The 25,900-nt window shown below is 37.2% G+C and overlaps 1 protein-coding gene across 2 annotated transcripts in view; it reads left to right on the forward strand.

The window, feature by feature from the left end:
- Positions 1–287: 287 nt before the first annotated feature.
- Positions 288–25,900, forward strand: part of gask1a (golgi associated kinase 1A) — a 30,221-nt gene continuing 4,608 nt past the window's right edge. For both annotated transcript variants that reach the window (XR_013195927.1, XM_077207967.1), the window contains exons 1-3: positions 288–562; positions 14,855–16,207; positions 25,376–25,498. Coding sequence is in view for 1 of the 2 variants with exons in the window: in XM_077207967.1 (XP_077064082.1) it covers positions 557–562; positions 14,855–16,207; positions 25,376–25,498 (1,482 nt within the window). In the remaining variant the exon portion in view is untranslated. The remainder of the gene's footprint in view (positions 563–14,854; positions 16,208–25,375; positions 25,499–25,900) is intronic.

Below are 25,900 nucleotides of genomic sequence, written 5' to 3' on the forward strand. Positions count from 1 at the left end.
TATTAACACCAAGATGCCACAGAAATGTTGTAAAACATTAACTCTAGCTGTAATTACTTCAGTGGTAATTGCAATTAACATAGTAAATTTAAATGAGATATGAATGAGGATTTTGTTTATATAAAAATAAATGAAGATCACATACAACGCTGTGCATTAGCAATATGGCGTAAACTCTAGAGGTGCCCAGCCCAGGACAATAAATCTCCTCAGTATGTTTTTTTTAAAGACTTCTCATGTTACACGGCACATTCCTCTCCAAACCTCCACTCTGCTTTCCCTTCTCAAGTCCACCATCCTTCTGCAACGTGTTGCTAGAGATCAGTGCTTTGTTTCTGAGACTTTGGAGACTTTGCATTGGAAACTGAAGAATAAACCAAGGGAAAGTCACTAAACAATCTGACTTTGGATGCATCTCACGTATGGTCCATTTAAGATGAGAGCTTGACGTGCTGGAATAATAGTGTGTTTGAATGAGGAGCGCAGGAATTAAGATGATGTGGCGCTGATGCTGTGAGTGAACAGCAAAAGCATTAGGCTGCTGACGTTAGTGTTTATGATGGTAAGTGTCCAATTGAGAACTGTTCATTATTATACATTTTAAAGTTGCTAGAGTTTATGTTGCACAGGTCATGTTCATCAGTGAATTATCAAATACCTGTAAGCATTAGTTGTCTGAGATGAGTTTTTATTGTTTAATTCACAATGCAAAATAAGTTGGATAAGTTGGAATGCATGTTATGTATCTGAACTCAGTGGAAAATAATAGTTCTGAACAGATCAAAAGAATTTGTTGCAGTGCTTTTTGCAGGACATGGCACTAAAGCACATTGTGTGTATTGAGATCAGACCTCTGATTTACAATCTGCAGAAAACACTCTGTCAGTTATGCAAGATGCATCCAAGAGTTGTACAACAACAGTGCCTAATGTTTTACAGCATTGAGAATTCTTTGAATCATTCATCCCAGCTCCAGCTCTCCCCAGCAGACCCTGTTAAATTCCCTTACTCAGCAGACACAAAGTTAGCATGCGTTCTGCCTGTGAGGGTTTAGCTGCAGTTACTGTACCATGCATTTGCATTGCTATTATTTGCAGAGAATGTGACGAAAAAAGTATGTGGTCTTTATCTGCTGAACCACTAGGATAAATCTAGTCTTTTATGAGGTAAAATTATTTAAGGTTATCTTTGATGTGGGTCACTGCTTTTGGCACTATTTAGAACATAATGGGCACTCTTTGCTGTTAGAACATTGAGTCCTTTAATACAGGGATTCCCAAACTTTATAGTCAGCCGCACCCAATATTATCTTGAAGAACTCACTGAGATTTAATACTGAAATGATATGTAAAATTGTAGTGTTTTATTTTGATTGTTTTTATTCGAAGTCAAGTCACTTTTATTTATACCTATAGAGATTTTTACAATACAGATTGTTTCAAAGCAGGCTCAATGTAAATTACAGGGAACTAACACATTTTAAATATGAGACAATCAACTTCTGCTGTAAAGCAACTCTAGAAAGACAATAGTGTCCTTATGCTATTTACATTTTTTTTATTTTAATAAGGGCTGGGAAAAGATTAATCGCGATTAATCTTTTCCAAACCCTAATTTTAATTATTAGCTTTTCAACCAGTCGCAAACCCCCTGCAGTTCCCTCAAACACCAGTTTGGGAAACCCTTCATTAATAATGATTAAGTAAGGAATAATTGATGACTGTCGTGTCTGTTGAATTATTAGAAAATAATGCACACCACAAGCGGTTAAGTGTGTGTGAGTCCGTGCGTATCTATCTTTGGCAGCAGCGTCTCTACTAGCGAAACGGTAAGCTTATCTGCTTCATGAACAGCACCGTTATTACCGTACCTCACTAGTTATAAATGTCATGTAGCGTTTAACTCTTTTACTGATAAAATTTACAGAGCAGCGATGACAAAAGTCGTTTATAGCGACTGTATCCGTACTATGTGTGTGTGTGTGTGTGTGTGTGCATTGGAGTGAGAGAGTATGCGTTTTCCCTGCATTATACAATGTATTTGTCATTTTTATCTTATTGTTTAATCAATTTTTTGCTTAGTTGTTGTGGGTTTTGGTTCTTTTGCTGTTGTAGGCTGTAAGAACCTTTGAAATAAGTGATATGAACGTGATGCGGTCAAGACCTGCCTGGAACTAAAACTTTTGCCTTATGAACTTTTGCCTTATGTTTCCCTGAAAATAATTGCACACGCAAAACCAAATGATCAGACCTCATAGAGAGATTTGGTTATTGTCTGCATGACAAAATGTTTTACACCAAAACTAAACCAATGACAGATAGCTGTGTTGTTGGTTTTTTTTGTAATTTTTTGTTGTTGTTTTTTTTTTACTTGTACTAACCAATTTTCCTTTTTAAAACAACTGGAAACTCTGGGCACTTACAATTTTACTTTGACAAGAGTTTAGAGTTTTCTTCTGGCGAATCTTCCAACTGTTTTGTTGGAATGGAGATGGTGTTTAATTACAGGTCTCAGGATTACTGAAACCAGGATGCTAAAATAATCAGCAATTGTCCATCTGTGGTCCTTGTTGTGTGTACAATAAACTATAAATGCATTGTCTGATTTATATCTATAGCCTTTTCTCATCAATTTGTGTTCTCTAATCTTACATGAGTTACAAATATTATTACCATTCCACAAAACCAAAACATCACTATCATTTAGTGAAGTCTGATTCATAGCTGAAGCATTTGCAGGTGAGGCTGAAATGTTAAGCATTTTATTCAGAACTTTTGTAACATCAGCTAAATGTGACTCATTGCTGAACATCTTGAATTGACTATTTTTGAAAATATTCTATGCCATCTGTTTGCCAGTTACTGCTTGGCTGACTTAGTCGCTCCTGAAAAAGTAGTATTTTCTACAAATAACTTTAAGTATTGCTGTCCCAGATTCCTAAACAATAGTTAAGAACACCAGGCTTATTTCTTTCCTTTATTTAACATTGGTGCATGTTATATAAAGTAATAATAATAAGTAATTAGTAGTAATTTTATCATGCCAAGGAAAGAAATTTGTATTGTTTGTATCATGGTAATACAATAATGTTCTTTGAAGTACATTGAAGTATATTGTAAGTACCATAGGACTTATACTAAAGTAAAAGTTTGGGGTCATCAAGATTTTTTTTTCTTTCGGAAAGTACATTTATGCTGTTATCATTTTAACATTAATTAAAAAAAATTAAAAAAATGAACGCAAAAAAATCACGGTTTCACAGTTTCCACAAAAATATTAAGCAGCATAATCCTTTTCCACTGTGACCTTGAGCAACAAATCAGCATATAAGATATTAGAAGCATATAAAAAGCATATAAGCAAGATTGCTGAAGGTTAAGCTCTAAACTTATGCCAGTTTTTATTTACTCTGTGACCCTCATCCACCAGTGATGTGGTAACATAGTAGAATTGAGTTTTAAACAATTGATTGTTGAACAGTTGATTACTATTTTTTTCACCATAAATTGAGACATAACTCTGACTCACACAACATTATCTAAAAGTCATGTCTGCAGTGTTATTGGTCTGCCTGTTAATTAGAGGCAACCAATGAGCAGTGAGCTGTGCAAGAACATGACAGAGAGATAGTTACCAAGGGAATTAGAATTGATTGTTCGAGGAAGATCTGACATTATAATAATGGCTTTTCAAATTGCCATGGAGTAACAGCACCTGCACACAATTTTTTTGAGCTTTTGGAGAAAGTCAGTGTCAATGAGAGACTAAATGTAAATAATCAAGAAAGATGATGATATTTGTGTTAAGCTATATATGGAGGCACTGCAAGCAGGTAATCTATAGCCTGTTACTGAATTAATTTGGGTGATCCAGCAGACAGATCTGAATTTGTCTCAGGTAGATATGCCTGATTTTTTTAAGACAAACTTACTTTGTGGTACTTATTGGTTGTAGGTTTTTCTATACTCTATTTAAAGGGCCTTACGCTCCCCAGTATTTCATCTAAGGCTACATCCACATTAATCCGGATACATTTGAAAACTTTACAAAAATAAACTATGAGGTATGTATCAGCCATTTGCATGCATGTTTTACCCATAGATGTCTATTGTTGTGTTCAGCATTGTTGTGCAGTCTTATTAAAGATAAAAGTTTCCTTTCAGTTAGTCATGTTTGACATTAACTAAACTAAACTAAACAATTTGCATCACGAACTCCACCCCACGAAGTGGGTATTTAAGGAAGATATATGTATTTCTGGATGCGGTCGTTACCTGGCTCTGTCTGACAATCACGGTCGCTGCCTCACGTGTCATGGCTTAAAGTGTGCTTAGGTGGTGTTCTTGGATGAGTCATGCACCCACTGCGGTAAGATGACCATCACGGTGTTGCGGTCGAGACTCAATTACCTCATATTAGGTGGAGTCCCCTCACCTATACCTTGATCTAGTTCCTCGTCTGGTAATCAGAAAATGGCTACTTAGCCAGGGTGACCTGAGGATCACAGTTGGGCACTACCCACCAAGCCAATCTCTATGGGCCCCCCACTACTCTAGCACGCTCTTAGCTTTGGAGCTTCTGGTTAAGATTGCTGGTCTTTCTCATTAGGGACCAAGCGTTTCATTCGGGGCTTGCGGCATCGGAGGGTGAGATAGAGTCTTCCGGGCGTGAAGACCAAGCTGTGTTGCCCCCTTTGGGAAAAGAAGCATTGATCGAATCTGACCCAGAGCTGACAGGTATACTTTCCCAGGCCGCTGAAAGTGTTGGGCTCGAATGGAGGCCTCCACCGTGTCCCCAAAGCTAGAGGCTGGATGATTGGCTTCTTGGGGTGGCTCACGCTGACCATCAGTGCCCCGCCCCAGTGCCTTTCTTCCTGTAAGTGCATGATGAGGTTACCAGATCGTGGGTGGCACCTTTTTCTGCCCGAATTCAAGCTGGTGCCCCCCTCACTACCCTCGATGGTGGGGCAGCCAAGGGGTACGTGGAGATCCCCCCCGGTGGATCACAGGGTAGCAATGCAGTTGTGTCCTAAGGACGTTGCCGCCTGGAGGGGTAATCCGCATCTACCATCCAAGGCCTCTAAGTTCTCATCTGTTCTTACAGCCAAGGCATACAGAGCCGCTGGACAGGCCGCCTCCGCCCTGCATGCCATGACTCTCCTGCATGAGTGTAGTTCTGATCCATGGCTAATGCAGGAGCTGCGCTCTGCCCTGTGCAAAGGATCTCTTTTCTTGGTACGGTCATGGAATCGGTCAACCTGACAGCACTCCTCACGGTTGAATGTGCTCGGTCGGTGCTGAACTGCCTGAACTCGCTCAAGGGCAGGACAGCAGGCCCACTGAAACTATTTCAGAGGCTCCTGGGGCATATGGCATCCGCAGCCACAGTAACGCCTCTCAGATTAATGCGAAACGATAGAAGGGTTAAATAAAAAAATGCAATGACTTCTCATCAACTAAAACTAGACTAAAACTATGAAAGACAAAAATGACTAACAATGACTAAGGCTCATTTTTGTCTGCAAATGAAAAATATAACTAAATCAGAAATGTCCGTCAAAATTAACACTGATGTGAACTCAGATGTGCGCAGTTTCTAAAGCACTTGCTGCTTGGTTTATCCATAGTTTGTCTTCAATTATCACGTTTTACAAACAAAATGGCTCCTGAAGAAAAAAGCTGATGATGTGTATTACAGGCAGCTTTTTGTACCCGCCGACACTCTGCTTGTGACATCATGGACTGTCGTTTACCAATGGATATAGGTATGAGGTTACACATGCCTCAGAAAGCAGTTGCGCTGATGGCTTCCCCATGGCGTCAGCACCAAGACGCAACATCGAAGTTCTACTTCGAAAGGGAACGTCTCGGGTTTCCCCATTATGGCAATTGTTTGTTTGTTTTTTGTCATAGATGTTATTACCCAGCAAGCAATAGCCGCCATTTCACTGTCTAGGTAAACTATAAACCTGATAAAGTCCGGCTATGAGTAACCCACTTCTAGCCCAAATAACCTTGAATTTGGTTACATGTCGTTTTTGCCAAAATAACTTGCAAGATGTATGATATTCCATCATGTAAGCAAAGTAAACATGCAGTGATTACAAGGTGTTTGGTTTCATTTCTTCACTCATTTCATTTCTTTGTTATCTAATTGATGACTAGTCTATTCTTGGGCTATGGTTATATGTCTATAAAATGTTCACTGACAGCCCAAATTTTGCCTTGTTTTAGCCTAAACGTCTGGCCTTTGTTTGGATGGCTATTTAAACGCAAAATTGTTTGCTGGGTAATCATCAAATATTTGTTCACATTTTGTTCTGTGGACAGGGTTTGTTTCTGTTTATGCAATGGATGACATCTATTTGTGGTATCTAAATGAATATGAGTATCCCTGCATCTACATGTGCACAGTTACTAGTGTTTGGTTGTGTACATCTCTATTACATGTTTGGTTACCAAAGGATGGGTTACAAGAGGCTATTTCTGCATTTTGTGTATTTTTGTGGCTGTGTGTTTCTCTGTTGTTGCTGTTGCTGTTGTTGTTTTTTAGTGTGAATATAAATGACTGCAGCAGACTGTCAGTGACACATTTTCATCCTACACACAGAGACCTGCACATTATATATTTCAGGATGACACTAGTGTCAAAAGCATCTGCTCCGTAATAAAAAAGACACTCCACTGATGACACTCTGAAGTAGGATAGACAAGACAGCAGATGGTTCATCCCTTTTTCTTCCTCTCTCTTTTCTCTCTCACTTTCCCCCCTCATTACACCTTTCTCTCCCCCTTAACCATTTGCCTCCTGCATGCAATGGTATAGCTGATCCTCCTATACAGATAGAGGGTAATGCTGACCTTTGCACAATGCATGAAAGATCATACATCAAACAGAGTTTTCCTACAGCCGGTCATGGTACTGTATGGAAGATCTTGGTATGCTGACATTACAATTTTTGTTTAGTCTGAGGGGGCTACAGATTTTCTCCATGTAAGCTTTATGATATCTGTTTTGTTGTTGTTTGCTTGATTTTTAAAGGAAAACAAAACATTTTATAAAGATATTTTTGACTACCTAATCTCACCCCTACCCTAAACATAAACATCATAATAGGTAGATAAATGCACAATGACAAAAAATTAGATACACTATCTTAACCAATTTACATAACCAATTCTTGACAATATAAAAATCTAATAGATAAATGTACAGTGACAATAGAGATTTTGAGTTTGAGTATGAATATGAATATGAGTCTTTGTTCTCTGTTGTCATGAGTTCATTCAGTGTTCATTCACATCTTTCATGCAGGTGTCATAAATAACCACTCAGACGCTGACAATTTGTTTGTTTCCTTTGTCTTGCTCTTGGCAGAGATAGATCATGTAAAGTAGTCTGACATTTCTATATAGTCTTTTCATTCAATCAGAAATTCAGCAACTCTTCCTTTCTGGATAGTATTTGATGGCAAGAAACTTCCTAATGTGTATGTAATGGACTAATGCCAATTTTAAGATTTATAGAAATCTGAGAGAACTGGCTTTATTTATTTAAATAAATGTTCTGGGTTACAAGTTAAGAGTGGAGCGTTTCATTTTTGTGGCACTTGAAGCAACAAATGGATCTACAAAAATTAATGACTGTTTTAAAAACAATGTCTACCCGAACACTCCTCCGATCTGTCATTGGTCATCCAAACAGATCACACTGCCCCAAAGTCATGGCATTCGTTGAGAAAATGTTGCTATGTTGGACTGGTTGGAGTGTTCAAATGAACAGAGCAATGTTGTAAACAGAGCAAAAGTCTCAATTATAGTTGTCTCTGCATATTAAACTAGGATAGGAATAGATATTTTACTTTCAAAATAGGAAACACACTTCACCTTTAAGATCCATTGACAGCAAAGTTTTGGATTCTTGCAAATTGATAGATTTTCATGGATAAACCACTTATCCTAATTCTATGATGTACTGTAGACACATAGCAGCTGAAGTGAGAGAGGACAGTGAATGAAAGCAAAGGGAGCTGCTCGGAAAGAGTTTCTCGAATGGTCACAATTTATTTTCAATGAGAAGGGCCAGTGAGCAGGTAAGTGGGAATTAGAACTTCCACAGAAAACCGTTTCAAATTTTCTTTTAGGCTTTGCTCTATTTTCTTCCTCCAGGACTAGCCCTTAAAAGTGAAAGTGTGACGTCTAGTTTTCTTTTGCTGTCTCTGTCGTTTAAAAATACATTGATAAACTGCTATTTCAGAAACAACAAACTCTCATTCAGATGTACATTGTGTCTTTTTAGGGAAAACGAGTAACCTACTAAAATAGGGGTCATTTCAGTTTAATTTAGTTTACTCCAAAATCCAACATCCTCTCGTGGCAAATCGTAATTATTTTGCATTTTGTCGAATTGGTGGATAATTCGTCATTAGTATTTTTGCGCAATCTGCTTACTCCCCAATGACAATTGGGTTTCTGGGTGGAACTTCATGCTTATTTTTTTTCTAAAAAAGTAGTTTTCGTTTTTTTGTATTTTTATTTTTTTTTTTGTATGAAATCGACACCTCAAAAACACAGTTATGTTTTCTCATCAGACTGGGTTTGGAAAATCATACAATAATTTCACAGTTGTTTTGACCTTATCATATGTTTCATATATAAGCTACCGGTCAAACGTTTAGAATACTTACGATTTTTCTCTCTTATGCTCACCAAGGCTGCATTTATTTGATTAAAAAATACAGTAAAAACAATAGAACATTTGTAAAATAATATTAAACTACAATAACTGTTTTATATTTGAATATATTTTAAAGTTTAATTTATTCCTATGAGGGCAAAGCTGAATTTTTTTTTTTTAATAATAACAAATTTAAAAAGAACAGCATTTATTTGGAACAGAAATATTTTGTAACATTATACATTTCTGCCTTGTCAATTTTGAGAAAATGTAATGTATATTTGCTTAATAAAAGTATTTCTTTCTTCTTCTTTTTATCTTACATACCCCAACTGTTGAGTGTATGAGTTTCCACAAAAATATTATCTAAGAAATGTTTCTTAAAGGGATAGTTCACCCAAAAATGAAAATTCTGTCAGTATTGACTCACCCTCATGTTGTTCCAACCCCGTAAGACCTTCGTTCATCTTCGGAACACGAATTAAGATATTTTTGATGGAATATGAGAGCTGAATCACTCCTCCATAGGCTTCTAAGGGATTGAAACTTGCCACTCCCGAAAAGTTATTAAAGACATCGTTAAAATAGTCCAAGTGACTACAGTGGCTCAATCTTAAGTTTATCAAGCGACAAGAATACTTTTTTTTCGCAAAAACAAACAAAAATAACGACTTTATTTCAACTATTCATTTCCTTCTCTATGGGCCTCTAGTCATTTAACATAGTATGATTGCGTAGAGCTACGTCACACGTATGCTCACTATTGGCCGACGCTGGTCGTGTGTGATGCGTGTGACGTATTACAACAGAATCTTACGCTATTACACTAATGAACTGACTCGAGGCCCACAGAGAAGGAAATGAATAGTAGAAATAAAGTCGTTATTTTTGTTTGTTTTTTGCGCACAAAAAGTATTCTCATCGTTTGATAAACTTAAGATTGAGCCACTGTAGTCACTTGGGCTATTTTAACGATGTCTTCAATAACTTTTCGGGGCTGGCAAGATTCAATCCCTTAAGAAGCCTATGGACTAGTATGGAGGAGTGATCCAGCTCTCAGATTTCATCAAAAATATCTTAATTTGTGTTCCGAAGATGAACAAAGGTCTTATGGGGTTGGAACAACATGAGGGTGAGTAAATACTGACAGAATTTTCATTTTTGGGTGAACTATCCCTTTAAGCCCCAAATAAGCAAATTAGAATGATTTCCTGAAGGATCCAGTGACACTGAAGACTGGAGTAATGGATTCTGAAAATTCAGCTTTGCCATCACAGGAGTAAATTACATTTTAAAATATATTGCGTTGGAGCCACTGCAGAGGTGTGTGGTCCAAACACAGGGAGAATTGTTATAGCCGGCTCCATCTGTCCTGAGCCTGCAGCCAATTTTTCATGGAGAGCAGCAACAATATGTGGAGTTTTGCTCAGAGGTCCAGAATATACTGAATGTAATTTTTACTATATGAAGGTCCATCCTCCCAAGCTTCTCAGAGGACATTGAGCACTCCACGAGGCCGACGTCCATAGAGAAGCTTGAAGTTCTATTTTTTCCAGGGTTGGAACCAGCTGGGATGCCCCCCCCCCCCCCCCCTCCCCTTGGGGGCGCTCTCAGTCCCGCTGCAGGCTCCATTACTAGTCCACTGGCACGGCTCGGGGCAGCAAATTGCTGTGGGACCTAGGAATAGGAACAGGTCGAGAGGTGGAAGGATAACCAGAAGAGGCAGGGTTGGAGAGAGATACTGAGGGTAGGGGTTTGCCAACCCCCGGTGTTGTTCTGCACTGCGGCTGACCCGCTGCAGGATGGCCCTTTTGAGGTCATCGTAGACAAGTAGGTTCTGCATTGGCTGCTGTTGGGTGGCCACCTGCGCCTCCCCCGAAAGCAGTGGAATGAGGCGCACTGGCCAGTGGGCCCACGGCCACTCGCATGCTTCCACAGTCTTTTCGAATATATTCACAAATGCCTCTGGGTCGTTTCCCTTATGTCCAGGTGCGCCTGATGGTGCTTTTGGTGTAGGCCCGCGCACTGCATGGTGGCAGCAACTTTCGCCTCCCGTGTTTCGGCACTATTGTAACACAGGTTCACAGAAATGAGGAGAAGGCAGGGTCGGCTGAGATGGACTCGGATATTTTATTCACAAAATAATACCAAAGAAAAAAAACTGTACTTGATCTACTTATTAACCGCGCTTCTCCTGTCTAAATCTCCCATTGCCGACTCCACTGAACAACGCCCCCTCACCCCCAGTTTTTTTTTTAAATGTCACCACATTTTCATTGTATTTTTGAACAAATAAATGCAGCCTTGGTGAGCATAAGTTCACAAAACAAAAACGTTAAAAAATATATATTTTATCATGCCAAACTTTTGGTAGTGTATATTTTGCTGTGAAGGGTTTTATCACTACTGATAAAATTAGCCCTGATGTGCCAAATTAACTGAGCAGATAAGAGAAAGAGCTGGCAAGAACAAACAAGAGTGATACATATCACCTTAAGTTAACACTTCAAACACCTTGCTTTGAATAATCCACAGTGAGGAGTAACTTCAATGTCATATTTTGACTGTAAACAACATGTTTATCGGATTCATTTGGAGGTTTTTTATGTAATGCTATTTGGTTTTTATTACTTCTATACTTTCTTTCCATTATTTCACCAGTGACGGATTTATACACTGTGTTTTGAGTTATGAAGGCGTAGTCTGTGCAAGTAAGACCCAGAAAAACTATAACTTTGGGATGTGAGCATGTTTTCCCCAAAACATTGTACTTGTCTGAGTAATTCCTCTCCATGTTCTCAGTCTGTCTCCCTGTGTTTGTTGTGCTTGGATTGCTGCCTTGTTTAACAGTGTGATGTCTATGCCATACTTGTTTGTGCTGTTTGCATTTGCCAGTTTAGCGCTGTGGTGTCAATATGCTTAGTTGTTAAGGAACTCTGATAGCTTAATGCAAGGCACTCCATTTGCATTGCAGGGGTCGTCTCTAAACCACAGATACAACAACTCTGAAAGTTCATAAAGAAAGTTCAGTCTATGTTAAGTTTCACACCAGCTATACAGTACCTTCAACCCTTTCATTTAACCCTCTGAGATCGACTATCGCGCAGGCGCTCATAGTCTCACTTGTTTTCTTATCAGTGCAAAAGAACCTCAAAATACTCTGTTGATTTTGATCTTACATATTAAGTGTTGTACATCATTAGATCCTGATAAGTGTCTATTTTTTTTTTTTGGATACTCACAATAAAAACAAAGTGTTGTGCTTTTTCGCCAAATAAAGAAAAACAAACATGATGCTAGTTTTGCCTTCTCTCTGTCAGTTAAGTCCATTCTGAAACGCCTCCGAAAATTAACTATAATTCCGCGAATACTTGTCATACAGGCACGAGTGTTTTTCCATAATGAAGCTTGAACTCTCTTCTTTTAAATGAATTAATTTATATAAAAAAACAAATATTCTCAGTTTGAATGTTTGAATGTCCCTTCTGAATGTCTAGTCACCTTCCCCTTCACTCACCAGTGGGTAATTAATCAAATTTGACAATTTAAGAGGTCTAAGATTTGTTAATGGTTGAAGGTTTTGTTTTATTTGTTTTGGCAGATATTCTGTGTCTCTGGATTATTGTATTTACATATCCACTTGCCTTCAAATCTGCATTCACACTTGGCATTAACATGCGATCGTGCAGATCGGATCATAATTCAATCAGGACACGATGCATTGACACCTGTCTACATCAAGTGGCTTCTGTATCTGGATAACAGATCGGATGTCGCATACCCACGGGAAAAAAAAAGAAAAGAAAAAAAGGATGGCTCGACAAAGTCGACCTGAGGGTGGATTTTCTTTTGAAAACAGTTTTCAGTCGGGGGACATTTTACAAATTTTGCAAAATGAGCAGGATGAAGAGGCTGCAAGTAGCCTGGTAATAATGTGAATAAATGCCACAATGCGTAATGGAAACGGTATGCTACAGAGAAATATATGGGTCCAAGCTGTGGTGGGAAAAATGCGAATTCTTTACAGAAAATGAATGGTTCTGCAATTTTAGGGTTTGAAAGCAAACATTTCAGTATATTTGCGATGTAGCCTACTTCCCGCTCAACTGTATCGCAAATCCACACAGCTATGTGCAGCAATTTCTGGAGAGAGGAGGGGGAATAATGACAGTGGGCGGGGTTTTGTGTGACATCCACAGACATGGCTGGATTGTGTTTACATTACACTGAGATCCGATCACAATGCTACCTCAGAACCTGGACACGCTGATCGGATAGAATTCCGATCAGCGTGTCTACACTTGTCTTTTCAATATGTATTTGGACAACATCTGGATACAGCTAGTAGTCAAACAGGCCCTAACCTGTCCAGACTGTGTCTTAACCAATGCTCCCCTCAGCCTTGTGAAACTGCACACAAGACATTCTTTAAACTGGAACATAATGGAAGTCTTTCACGTGTGCGATCTGCTAAAGTCATGAAAATGTCAGCCAGGAAAAAGAGATCTCACAGTATTGAGAATTTTCTTTCCTGTTTAGCATCCAAATATATGTAGAATTGAAATGCATGGCAGTTAGGTATCATGCACATGTTTATGCCTTATATTTAAATTTTCATGTCTGCAAACAACTAATATCAAACATGATATTAATTTGTAGGCTATATTATATAGGCTAAATGTTGCCCATATGAAATGCATATTTTCTAAGGTTTTGGATATGAATTTTTTTTTAAATTGCATTTTCAAGTGTTGAGGAGTAACTATTCTACATTTGTCAGTATCATGACAGCAGAGTAGCTTTTTCAGTTACAAACTTTTTCTAATGACTATCATTATTTAATTTTAAATTATATCAAATAATGGCTATACATATTTTTCTTTTTATCAGTAGCTTGCAATGTACGTTGTAGTTAACTACTTTTTCAAAAGAGCTTCACTTTGGTTTGACTACTATAGTGTGTTGCTTGTTGTTGCCAAGTTTACCTAACACTTTTTGACACAGTAAACAACAAAAAAAATCTAGGCTTTTTTTATCAAAATGTCGTGATTTTTTCCAAGCATTATTTTAGTGTTTACAGTTGTGTGCACAGTTTTGGGAGGATTGCTACCTCTTCTAAACCTTAATTGAGAGGCTTTGTCCAATTTGGAACGGGTCATGGCTAGGGCAGGAAAATTAGAGACTGCAACTAAAAAATAAGCTGAATACAATAACATTCACATTGCATTGTTTATTTGTTCAATACTGTTTGTTATTGGCAGCGCCGCCGCTCCCACCACTCGCATCACGTGCTGTGCGTAGGGCACCAATTGCTGAGGGGGCACCAAAAAATAGCCTAATGAAAAATCAATCATCATATCATAGTCATAATAATTATAATGCCGATATTATTTTAGTATAGAAATATTGTTAGGCACTTTTTAGGGATGTATATAACAAAACACGCGGAACAGAGTATTTAATTGCTCTAGAAAGTAACGATGGTGCCGCCGCCGCCCCTCCCCCCAAACACACTCAACTTCCCAAGCTCAGTGGTTCGTTGGATTACACATTAAAAAGCTAAACTGGCATTAAAAACAATTTTTTTTTTGGGTGGGGGGAGACATCATAAAGGAAGTAGTGAACATCATAAAGGAATTATGCTTAGGGCACCAAAATGGCTAGCAGCGGTACTGGTTATTGGATGTTAAAGTCGGCATGAAATGGAAATTGCAATAGAGGGCATGATTATTATTTTTTTTTAAATAATGATGTGCACAGACAGATCATTTCTAATAAATACTGCAATATTCCATAAAAATAAGATTTGTTTATTTTGATTTTCTGTATGCATGAATACATTTTGTATCTACATTCCAGTCTGACAGTCTAGAACCTGGAGTGTACTATGGAACAGACACATATGGAAAATATCTCTAGGCATAATGTCAATCTCATCCACATATGGAAAAGGGTGAAATGAATCTCAAGCATGTGTGTTTAACATCCAGCCCTCTGAATGGAATTCCCTCTAAAAACATTCACTCATTTAGATTTCCTTACCTTTCCTGAAATCCAAACTGCTTTTCCTGTTGTAGTTCACAAAACCTTTTCTCTTTGAGTTTTACATTTACGACTTGCTTGCTGACTTTATTGTACCATTTGTCTTTACCACTGCCTTCTCTGCTGTGTCTTTCAGGCTCTAAGAGTGTGGTTGAAGTTCAGACTAAAATGTCAGTTTGTGGTGGCCTTCCTTTTTTTCTTCAGTCTGACAGTGGCGATGATATACACCCTTCCTCCCTTCTCATCTGAGGAGAGCAGGATGAATCTACGGGGTCCCCGCAATAACAAATCCAGCAAGCTGGTGGAGAAGTGGTCTCTGAAACCTTACCTTCCAGTGTCTTCATATGGAAACAGCAGAACCAGGAAGAACCCTGAAATGAAAGATTCTGCCAAGCATCTCCTGATGGTCAACCATCACCAACAATCATTTTCCTCCGGAAAACAAGTTCAGGAAAAAGTATCAACTAAAAAGCATCCAAAAAGTAAAGTAAACAAAAAAGAACGATATCTGCAGAACACAAACAAGCGTCCAGTCAAGCCATTTGCAGCCAGTGCCAAACGAGGGCGAGCCAATAGACTAGGAAATAGCAATAACACAACCATCCATCTTCTTCGCACCAGACATGACCCAGCTTTCCCTCAGCCTGCCAGCATCCAAAGCCTCCACCCAAATAACAAGACGTGCAGGCACAAATGCACTCCAGATGGTGACAGAGTAAAGAGGCTTGTGGAGCAGTTCTCTGATACACAGCAGGTGGTAAAACTGAAACAGGCCCCTGGAGAAGCAGTGACACATGAAAGACGAGCAGGGCCCACCGAGAGGAAGAGGCCCAAATCCGGGGCAGAAAACAACAATGGGATTCCAGCAAAGGCTGGCATCAAGGAGTTAGCCACTGACTGGTGTGAGACTGTCTCTGATGAGACTTTGATTGAAAACTGGAACCAGACCAAAACAGAGACTCTACCCTGGCTCAGTGAGGATGATGTGAAAAAGATGGCACTTCTCTCCAGTGGCACTGTGTTGAGTAAAGCCAGGCTTCCAGGCCATGGTCAAGTGCTTCAGGTTGGATTCAGTGATAGATATAGCATTTTTGCTTCTGCAGAGGATTATCATATCAAACGCTGCCAGACCGGAAGCTGTGCTCTCATAAAACGCCCCAATGACTGGTTTGAGGTGTTCGCCTTTCACCTGGACAGAGTTCTAGGTCTGAACCGGAGCTTGCCCGCAGTGTTGAGAACATTCCACAGTGAGATTCTACCATACAGGTACACAACTGGATCTCCCAGACCGGTGGTATGGTGGGATCCCAGCATCCAGCATCTGTCTGATGCTGACAATGACCAGAACTCTTTTTCACTTACTTGGCCACAATATCAGACTCTGCTTAAGAGCAAGTGTGGTACTCGAGTACCGTTGAACTTTACAACATGTGTGGGAATTCATCATTCAGAGTGGGGGCGGCTGGCCTTGTTTGACTTCTTGCTGCAGGTAAGAGGCACTGTGAAAACATATTACAAAATTTTGGATATTTGGTTTCCACAAACTCCTATGTCTAATGTGTAAAAATATATTTTATAAGAGTAAATTGCATATGTAACTTACAAATTATACAAGAAAATGTGATTATCTTCTAATATGAATCCAAAAAAAAGATTGGGATATGTAGACAGTAGGATAGAAATGGTCACTAACTTAAGTTTAAAAGGTTTACTAGGTTATATGACTCCAGTTTATATGCATTTAAATTATGTATTTAACTGTTGTGGTTCGAAACTCTTTTATGAGTCACAAAATATAGGCCTGCCAACTACATAAAGACCTACCTGCCAAGCCTGGTATTTAAAGTAATTAATGTTTTCCATTTTTAGCATTGGTATTTTTCCTGTTCAAAACAGACTCTCTTAAAAGTGAAATGTGTGATTTTAAATTTCAAACAGTTTTTTGAACACTTGCCCCATCTGGCATTGTTTAGACTAACAGTAAGTTTTGCCTAAAAGTTAAGTCATTGGTTTGAGCCATGATTGCTATGTTGTGCTGGTCGGGAAGCTTAGTCAGGCAGGCCTGTTGCACAAAGTAAAAAATGATTCTGATTTTCAGAATAGTTCTGGAGTTGACAAACCAAACAAATCTAAACTGGTTTAGATCAGGTTCAGGGGTTGATCCACAGTTGAATCTCTATCATACAATTACACAGATTTCATATTAAGCAACGAGATAAGAAGAAGATTAGAGAATGGAGCTGAAAGACTCAACTGGATTATTTTAGTGATTTATTTAGGTTCACAACAAGCTTAAAAGAAAGCATACAGTATAAGCTTCATTATTTTAAAAGTTACAAACAGCATATATTCTAAAGCTTTTAATTTCAATTAATATTTGCATATAAATAAAATCTTAATATCAATGTCATTCTCAAGAATCATTGATGTTCCTTGTGTGTTGCTGACGTACTACAGATTTAATTAACAGGATACTGAATTTACTGTAGTCACATTATTTAATGGATTATTTCAGATTGGATTGATTTTAATAAGATAATCATACAAGTAACGTGATTTACGTAATCAGATTACCTTTTTTCAAGCCTAACTAGTAAAGTAACAAACTTTTACATTTACAACAAATTATCTGAGTTACTTTTTAAAATAACACAAGATACTTGGTTTTGCCATTTATTGACTGACACCTCTCTTGTCCCCATGTTGAGAGAAATAGGAATAAAGATGCAGAGGCATTGTGTGCACTGTGTAAACATTATGGTTATTGTAGTTCCAGACTACATGTATTTACTCATCTCACTTGCACAAAAACAGAAACCCTGTCGACTTCTTTTCAGCACAAATGTTTCACTTTAGTACTGTCTTTAGTAAATCCTGACAGTGTTCTTTTTTTAACGCCAGATGAAAAAAAGTAATGCAAAGTAATGTAACACATTACTTTATTTAAAAAGTAACTAAGTAACACATTTAGTTACTTCTTTAGGGACATAGTCAATATTTTAATGCATTAAGGGCCGTACACACCAGGACGAATCACGAGGCGTTAAACGTTGAAATTCGTCCCGGTGTGAACAGGCCTTTAATTTTAAAAGGAAACCTTCCCCAACACTAATCATACATGACATGGTTCAAACAGATTGGTAGTTGACTGTAACAATATAGAATTGGGGATAATGCTTCAATTGAAAAACTTGTATTTGTTGACATGAATTTAAATATTGGGGGTTCCCAAATATCTGAATATTACTACCTTTGGGCCTAGGATGTTAATATTTGATGTTTTCGAAGCTTTGCAGTGTAACTTTTTCAGGCTAAATGATAAAAAGTGAAAAAGGTCAAACAAATAAATAAATTATTTCATAATAATTTCCAGAGCATCATCCAAGTACAATTAGTTTGGGCAAAGTTAGAAAAGTAACAAGAGAGACTTTCATTCACTGTGAATGATTATATATCTAATCTTGATCACATGAGTATGTTGATTCGGTATCACCTCATTAACAGGTTTAGATCATGTCTTTTACCATTTTCTTCCTCTCCACTTTTTGCTCCACATAGCGGCAATTTTTTAAAGAACCATTGTCATCATGGTGACGTTTAAAATTTTGAACATAGGTATAGAAAAAAATCCATGCATGCATCCTTTCTAATGAACAGGTTGAAAGTGAAACTGACTGGTTGAAATGTACTTTGTGTTTTTATGATAATATTTACAAAAGTAAAATTACTAATTTTAACACAGAAGGAAACATTTTTAAGACATTCCATGCAATTTACAGCACAACAATGACATTAAATTTTGTAACTTGGAGTTTCTTTTGTGGAGTACTGTTTTAAGCCCGGCTCAGACTACAGGAGTTTCAGGCCGAGTTATGCCCGATTTACCCCTCCCAAAATTCTGAGAAAAAAAACAGGCCCAGGGTATTGGTCAGTTCCGATGTCCAGATTATCTGATAATGTTAGGCATTTAGAGATCTTTAAGAAATCTTAAACCTCCCGATGTGCTCACAGACACATTGGGGCCACCCCGACAATATCGTGTTTGATATTTAGGATTTTAGATCAGGATCAGTACTTTCACAATAGCCAATGAGAGACAAGTCAGGTGATGGAAGTGACGAAACTTTTGAAATGGCGACCGCAAAACAACAAGCAGTTGTACGGAGGAACGGCGGGTCGAAATGTGGCAATAACACGACTGCCTTTATAATGTCTCTTCATATAATGTATCCATTTTGTTTACATTCGCTTCCCTGTGAGATCATGTTTAAATCTGGCATGATAATCTTAAAGTCCCCCGTAGTCAATAAGTTTATCCCTTAAAACTCATCTTTGATCACTAAAATGTTACATCTTCACCTTTTAGTCTAGGGGTAAATAGGGAATGACGAACAGTAAATATGTGGAGAGACCTTGAGGAACTTCAACACTCCAGCCCCAGAGTCACAAACAACCAAACATTAGGGGTTTCAAAGATGGTATGTCTGCCTTTTATTTCTACGTTAAGTAGGGGTTCAAAAGTTACCAAGAAAATATTAAATAAAACATTACGAATAAACCAAAAAAAAAAAAAACATTACCTCGGGAGGAGGACCCAAACAAAAGAAAAACTAAATATTAAACAGGAGAAAAGATATAGGTGTCCTCCACCCTATGTTGCCCACAAGTTTTAACTTATCAGTAATGTCAGTAACTCAACTGAAAGTTATGACACACACATTGTGAGCCAACAACAAAGAGTGCAACGTGCGCTAACTCGTCTGGGATTGGAGAGTGGAACGACCTCAACGCTGCGTTTGTCTCTCTCCTTCCTCCACGTTATCTCAGCTGCTTTATAGGGAAGTCCCCAAGACACGCACCAATCAGGGCATGGCCAGCGCTCAGATCGATGAGCACAGGTGGTAGTAATTTACCTATCTAGAAAGGAAGAGAGGAAGACAAAGAAATAGAAAGAAATATACACTCCCAACAACAATAACAATTTGAATACGTCCTTGGACGTAACACATATTTAAAAGTTTTGTTCTTGAAAAAAAAATTCCTCATGGCCTAAAATAGCTTGAATGTAACCCTAAACCTTTGCATCATTTAGTATATGCTGTTCTATGAATATGCAAATTAACCCCGCCTCCACTCACTCAGATCAGCTCAGGGATCCACTCATTGACGATCACACGTTGACCTGATTGGTTACAAGGTAGTTAGTGACGTCAGAAACACCAGCGATCTCAAACCGTGTTTTTGAGACTGTCTTTGGTTCACTGCAGTTTTCAAGAAGAAAATACTCAACAATGTTGTTGACTTGTGAATTTGAACATGGTTTGTCTTAAAGCAATTAAAACACCACATAGACACATAAGCAACATTAAAAGCTGGATTTTTACCACAGGGAATATCTTGCAGAGTGTGATGCACCAAGATGTCCATATCGGTTAAGATTTAAAAACTCCTGTAGTCTGAGCCCGACTTAAGAGTTTAAGAAAAACACTTCTTCCCGCTTGGTTACAAACCATGCCAAATCAAGAGTGAAAATATCACTTGATGGCAGATGAGGCAGAATGTGAGTGCATGTGTAATTGCATGTGCTCATGAATGTGCTTGATGGATTTGTGAGTATAATCTGTGTGTGTGTGAAAACTGTGTGCTGTAAAAATGTGGGTCTATGGATGACCATGAATAATACATTAGGTCTTAGAAGAAAAGTCAATAGCTGTAACATGGCCAACAGCTAATAGCTTTGTATTGATTTAGTGAAATTGCTGACTGGGACCCTTGAACACTTGTTCCTCTCTATTCATTTAGCACCTCTGATGACACTGATGTGAAACCTCACACCCTTAAGCACAGAACAGTGTGAAGGACACACTCACTGTCACCACAAGACCTTCTGTGTGCCGCTCTGAAATCTAGGTCGATGGTTCTCAACTGGGGCCACAGATCTGGCCTTATAGGATCATAGATGAGATAATGCATAAATCAAACCATAAAATCATACGTAGGTAGAAAATTAAATAGACTTAGCATCTTTTGTTGTGAGGAGAAAAACACTGTTGTTGATGTCAAATCATTTGGTAGTTTTACCATATTATTTGTTCCATGTGTTTACATTTACCTTCATATTCCATGGGTTAAATGCAGTCATCTCAATAGGAATCCACATGATTTGGAATTTTATGCGAATTTGTCACAGCAGCATGGTTTGGAAGCAAACTCTAACTAAGAGACCCTTCATGCATCACTACACTATTTACATAGATAATGGCCAGCTATTGTTAATGCATTTACTACAAATTATAATTTAGTATTCCATAATTTCTCCTCAACTTTTGAAACACTTGATCCTTTTCCCTGAGTTTTTCAGGCAAGGAAATCCTAATAAAAAAATAAAAAAATAAAAAAAAATAAAAAATTTAAAAAAAAATAAGTGAGTAACCGGGATAGAAGTAAAACCATTTGAGAACCATTGATATAGATAAAGATGCAGAACGGCTTCTATTTTCTCCTCTTTAAGATATTTTTCAGTTTCACAGTTTCTATTCAACACAGGATGACACGGGAGCTGGATACTTAAATATAGAAAATAATATATATTAAGTTGCAATATTCAAATATATTTGATGCTTATTTGTTTGTAAGTGGTTAAAAGTCTGAGTACAATGGGGTCCAAATCTGAAAAAAAAAAAAAAAAAGTGTGTTCGTGCATTGCTTCACGGACAAATTCAAACATTTGTGACGTTGACCATGTGAACTCCTTTGTACAAAACGTTAGATTTCCTTTCCTCTTTTGAAGGATGCAAGATGCTTTTTAATAAAATTTTTATTCTGAATATGCTAAATATAATGGTTACATTTTATTTTGATGGCCACTTTTGAAACTATAAGTAACTTTCCAGTTACATGTTAACTCTCTCTCATTAGTCTATTAGTAGACTTTTATGGTGGAGTTCGTGTTAGGATTTGGGTTAGTAGAATAAGTTGACATGTAGTTGCAAAGTTACTTAAAGTCAGTAGAATACCTGTTGGAGGAGCATTAAAAAGTGTGAGCAGATTTTAAGCATACAGTCTACTAATACTCTAATGAGAGTAGTTGAGCTGCAAAGTTACTTAAAGTTAGATAAACTATAAGGAATTAGAGTGGACTATTGAAAAAAGTGTTACCAATATAATTTGAAATTACAATATTTCGTTAATTTTGTTTCATTAAAAACGCAGGTCCCACTTTATATTAAGTGGCTTTAGGTACTATGTACTTACATTGAAATTAATAATTTGATACAATGGACTTATTGTGTACATACATGTTTTTACATTGTACTTATATTTTGAAAATACCTGCATGTAATTATAGCTGTAATTAATTTTTGTAATTACATTTGTAATTACACTGTTGACCCTTCCCTTACATCTTAACCTCACATTAAACCAACCAATACCACCACACCTGACCCTAACCTTACCAGTATCACACCTCAATAGCAGCAAAAGTGTTTTACAATACAACCTGAACACAATAAGTACATATTACTTAAAGCCACTTAATATGCAGTAAAGTGGGACCAAAAACGCAAAACAGAAGTATCTTTTTTTACCAATAGAGTCATGTGCTATGAATTTAATCTCTGTATATATAAACCCAACATCACTCAAACCAATGGCAAAAATGGTTGTCTTGGTTTCTGAGCAAAAGCTTACATAATTCAGAATTTGAGGAGCTGTGACATGGAAATGTCTTCGACAGAAATGCTCTGTGGCATTCACCATGGTTCAGTGGCAGTACTGGGCTTTAACATTACGCAAGCAAGCCCTAAGGTTATCACAGTGCTGGCTGTGTAAAGAAAGAGTGCATAGATTTGAGTATGATGTGCAGGAGGAACACAATGTGTGTTGACGACTGTCTGCTTCTGATACTGCCAACTGACATCTGCTGTCACAGACACTGAGCTGATGTTAAAATCGTATTATTCGGAGTATAATATCAGCATGTAGACAGGTGACATAAGCATCGTTTTCTTATACTAACAATCATGGTTGGACTATATTTGTCGTTTCCCGCTTGAGTTTGTCACGATGGTTACTGATTTGATTTTTGTCATTCTGTTTAGCTGTTAATTATTAAATAGCTTAGTTGATCCGTGTATAATAGTTCCTGTGTTTTCAGTTCTCATTTTTCCGGTCTCATCTGTGTTTGTTGGTGTTTGCTTGCCTGCCTTTGTTTGGATTTACTTGTGGATACTATTAAAGACTGTCTTGGATCTTCATCTTTTTCGTCAAGATCCAAGACCAAACATAACCATAAAAGAGACAAGATTTTATATATATATAATCATCATTTACTTATGTCATTGCAAACCTTTATAGATTTTATGTATTAATTTTATATATTGTATATAATTTTTAAGCAAAATGCTCCAAGGTGATCTTTTCCATACATGTGCTCTTTTCCGTCCATTCCATAACAATTGACTGTGATTTACTCTTTCAAGTTCCTAAATAAATCAAAATAAAGTATGTGGTATATCAACATTTTCTGCTGTATTCCAAGACTTATGACACAAGTTTTGTGATAAACAGGCCACACGGGCCCCCCCAAATAAATAAATAAATAAATTAAAAATGTAGGCCTATGTCGTGGCCATGAATTAATAATTAGTTTCCATGACTTACTTATATGCCAGCACGTTTTACAAATTAATGCCCTCGGTTTAAGTAAATTGTGTGCACAATATAATAATTAGTGGCCTCGAATTACTAAATCATGGCCACATTTTAATATTTCATTCCCTTGTTTTAGTTCAATCAAATCGAGGGAAAAAATTTATAAATCATACATTTATAATTATTAATGTATGAGCGAATGAGCGAATTATTAACAAGACAACCTCCATGAAATTAAAAGAGTAAAAAATTATGATAAAATTGCAATCAGCCATAGCACGATTTCTGTTTTATTTCAAATAATCGTGAACGAGTAAATTTACATGAATTTCAATGCATGCAATAAGACTAGAATATATTAAACCAATTGCCATCTTTGAATAAATTATGCTTTGTCTCAGAACTACCTTTAATTGCATTTATTGGATATGTAACACTCTTTTCTCCTTTTTTTACAAAAAAGTCCAAACACTGCCTTTATTTTGTTTAATTTTTTTACACTTTTTTTTTTCCTTTTTTCTTTTTTAAGTTCATGAGGGGGGGAAAAATGCTTATAACATTTAAAAGCAGAATTATTGCCCAGCTATTGAAATCATATCCATTTTCAGCGGGTAAATAGAGTTGTTCTGAGATCAGATCTGGTTCACTTTACAATGTGAAATATAGCAGTGATATGTCAGTATGGCCTGTGGAGTTTGAGGGGGAAGGAAGGTGTTCAAACTGGGAATGAGCTGGTAAAACACACTTTCTGCACCACAGGGTCACATCTCAGCTTAACTCCTCACCCACAGTGTGGAATCATGACACACAGGAACCAAAGATGAATAATGTTGTTAAATCTTGTGAGAAAAGATAAACCACAGTATTACCACTGGAATCTCCTAATACTCTCTGCCCTGAGAGTAGTTGCTTGCCTTCTTAAAGGAAGATTGAGTCTGAAAACTGTTCATACCGGGTTAGAAAATAATCCTGAGTAGTCAGGTTTCATGATTGTATACAGGCTTACACTGAAAATTCTGTTAACTTTATTATTTGAATATTTGTGAGGTTAATAACACTGATTAAACAAGTACAGTATGTGTTGTGGGCATCTGTGGTTACATGAAGAGCTTTACATGCATGGAACCTTTCCAATGCACAAAAGGTTCTTTATAGTGGAAAAATGTTATTCAGAATACTTACATGTTCTATGCATTAGGGGGGGAAATGGTTAACTGTTACCTGAAAGGTTCTTTGGGGAACCAAAATTGGCATTGCTGAAAAAAATAAATTTGGAACCTTAATGTAACCAGTATGTTGGTTTGTTCTGTTCTGTTCTGTTCTGTTCTTGTTTGTCTGTGTTCCCAATCCTTGTTTGTTTCTATGGTTACTGGTTATGTTAGGCACGAGTGTCCAGTTCTGTTAATTAGCCTCCTTGTGTATTTTCTTGTGTATTGTGTTGAGTTTTCCTTAGTATGTGTAGTGTTAGTAGTGTTAACCATATGTTATAGTGTGTAGTGCTTTGTTTTACCTAGTTAAAAGTTACCTTCATTAAAAGTCAGTTTGATCATCTTCTTGTGTCTTTTTTGGATTACTACAGTTCACCGTAACACTTTATTCTTAAGTTACAAATAGTTTAAAAAGTGAAGATGTAGTTTAAAAGCCTATATTCATGTCTAATGACATAATATAAGAGAGTTTAACCGTGTCTATTTGGTCACACTTTAGTTTGGGGAACACATATTCACTATTAACTATGACTCAATAAACTCCTATTTTACTGCTATTAATAGTTAGTAAGGTAGTTGTTGTAGTGGTTAAGTTTAGGCAGGGATTTAGGGTGTGTAGAATATGGTCATGCAAAATAAGGCATTAATAAGTGCTTTATAAGTAGCCTACTAATAAACAGCCAATATGCTAGTAATATGCATGCTAATAAACAACTAGTTAATAATTTGTCATATAACAGAGATTGCAGAGCATTTTATTTATTTTAACATGTGATTAATTTGTTGCTTTTTAGGTGAATGACAGACTGGACCGGTCTTGCTGTGGTTTCAAACCAGACCCATCAGAAATGTGTGTAGAAAACCTGCTGCATATCAAATGTGAAAACCCAAAGGACTTAAATCTGGTGCACATCCTGGTAAATGAAATATTGGTGACATTTCTCAGATCATCTGATTATAACATATCAATACAAAGCAGCACACAACATCCTCACATTATCTCATATTAAAAAAAAAAAAAAACACAAAACATATATATTCATATTATATATACCGTGCCTAGCATAAGTGAACATACCCATGCTAAAGTTGACTAAAAAGAGTAATAAAAAATCATCTTTTGGAAATTTATTTTAATGCCTTAATTTAATTAATTATTTAAAATATCCCCACATCATCGCATACCCTTCACCATACCTAGAGATTGGTATAGGGCACTTTCCATAAGATCATCTCTCAATGCAAATCATACCAGCTATTAGCCTAACTGAATATCACCATGCCAATCTAGGTATGGTGAAGGGTATGCGATGATGTGG

This window comes from Siphateles boraxobius, unplaced genomic scaffold, assembly GCF_051911475.1.
Source record: "Siphateles boraxobius isolate OS27281-9 unplaced genomic scaffold, OSU_SipBor_1 12, whole genome shotgun sequence".
Classification (NCBI taxonomy): domain Eukaryota; kingdom Metazoa; phylum Chordata; class Actinopteri; order Cypriniformes; family Leuciscidae; genus Siphateles; species Siphateles boraxobius.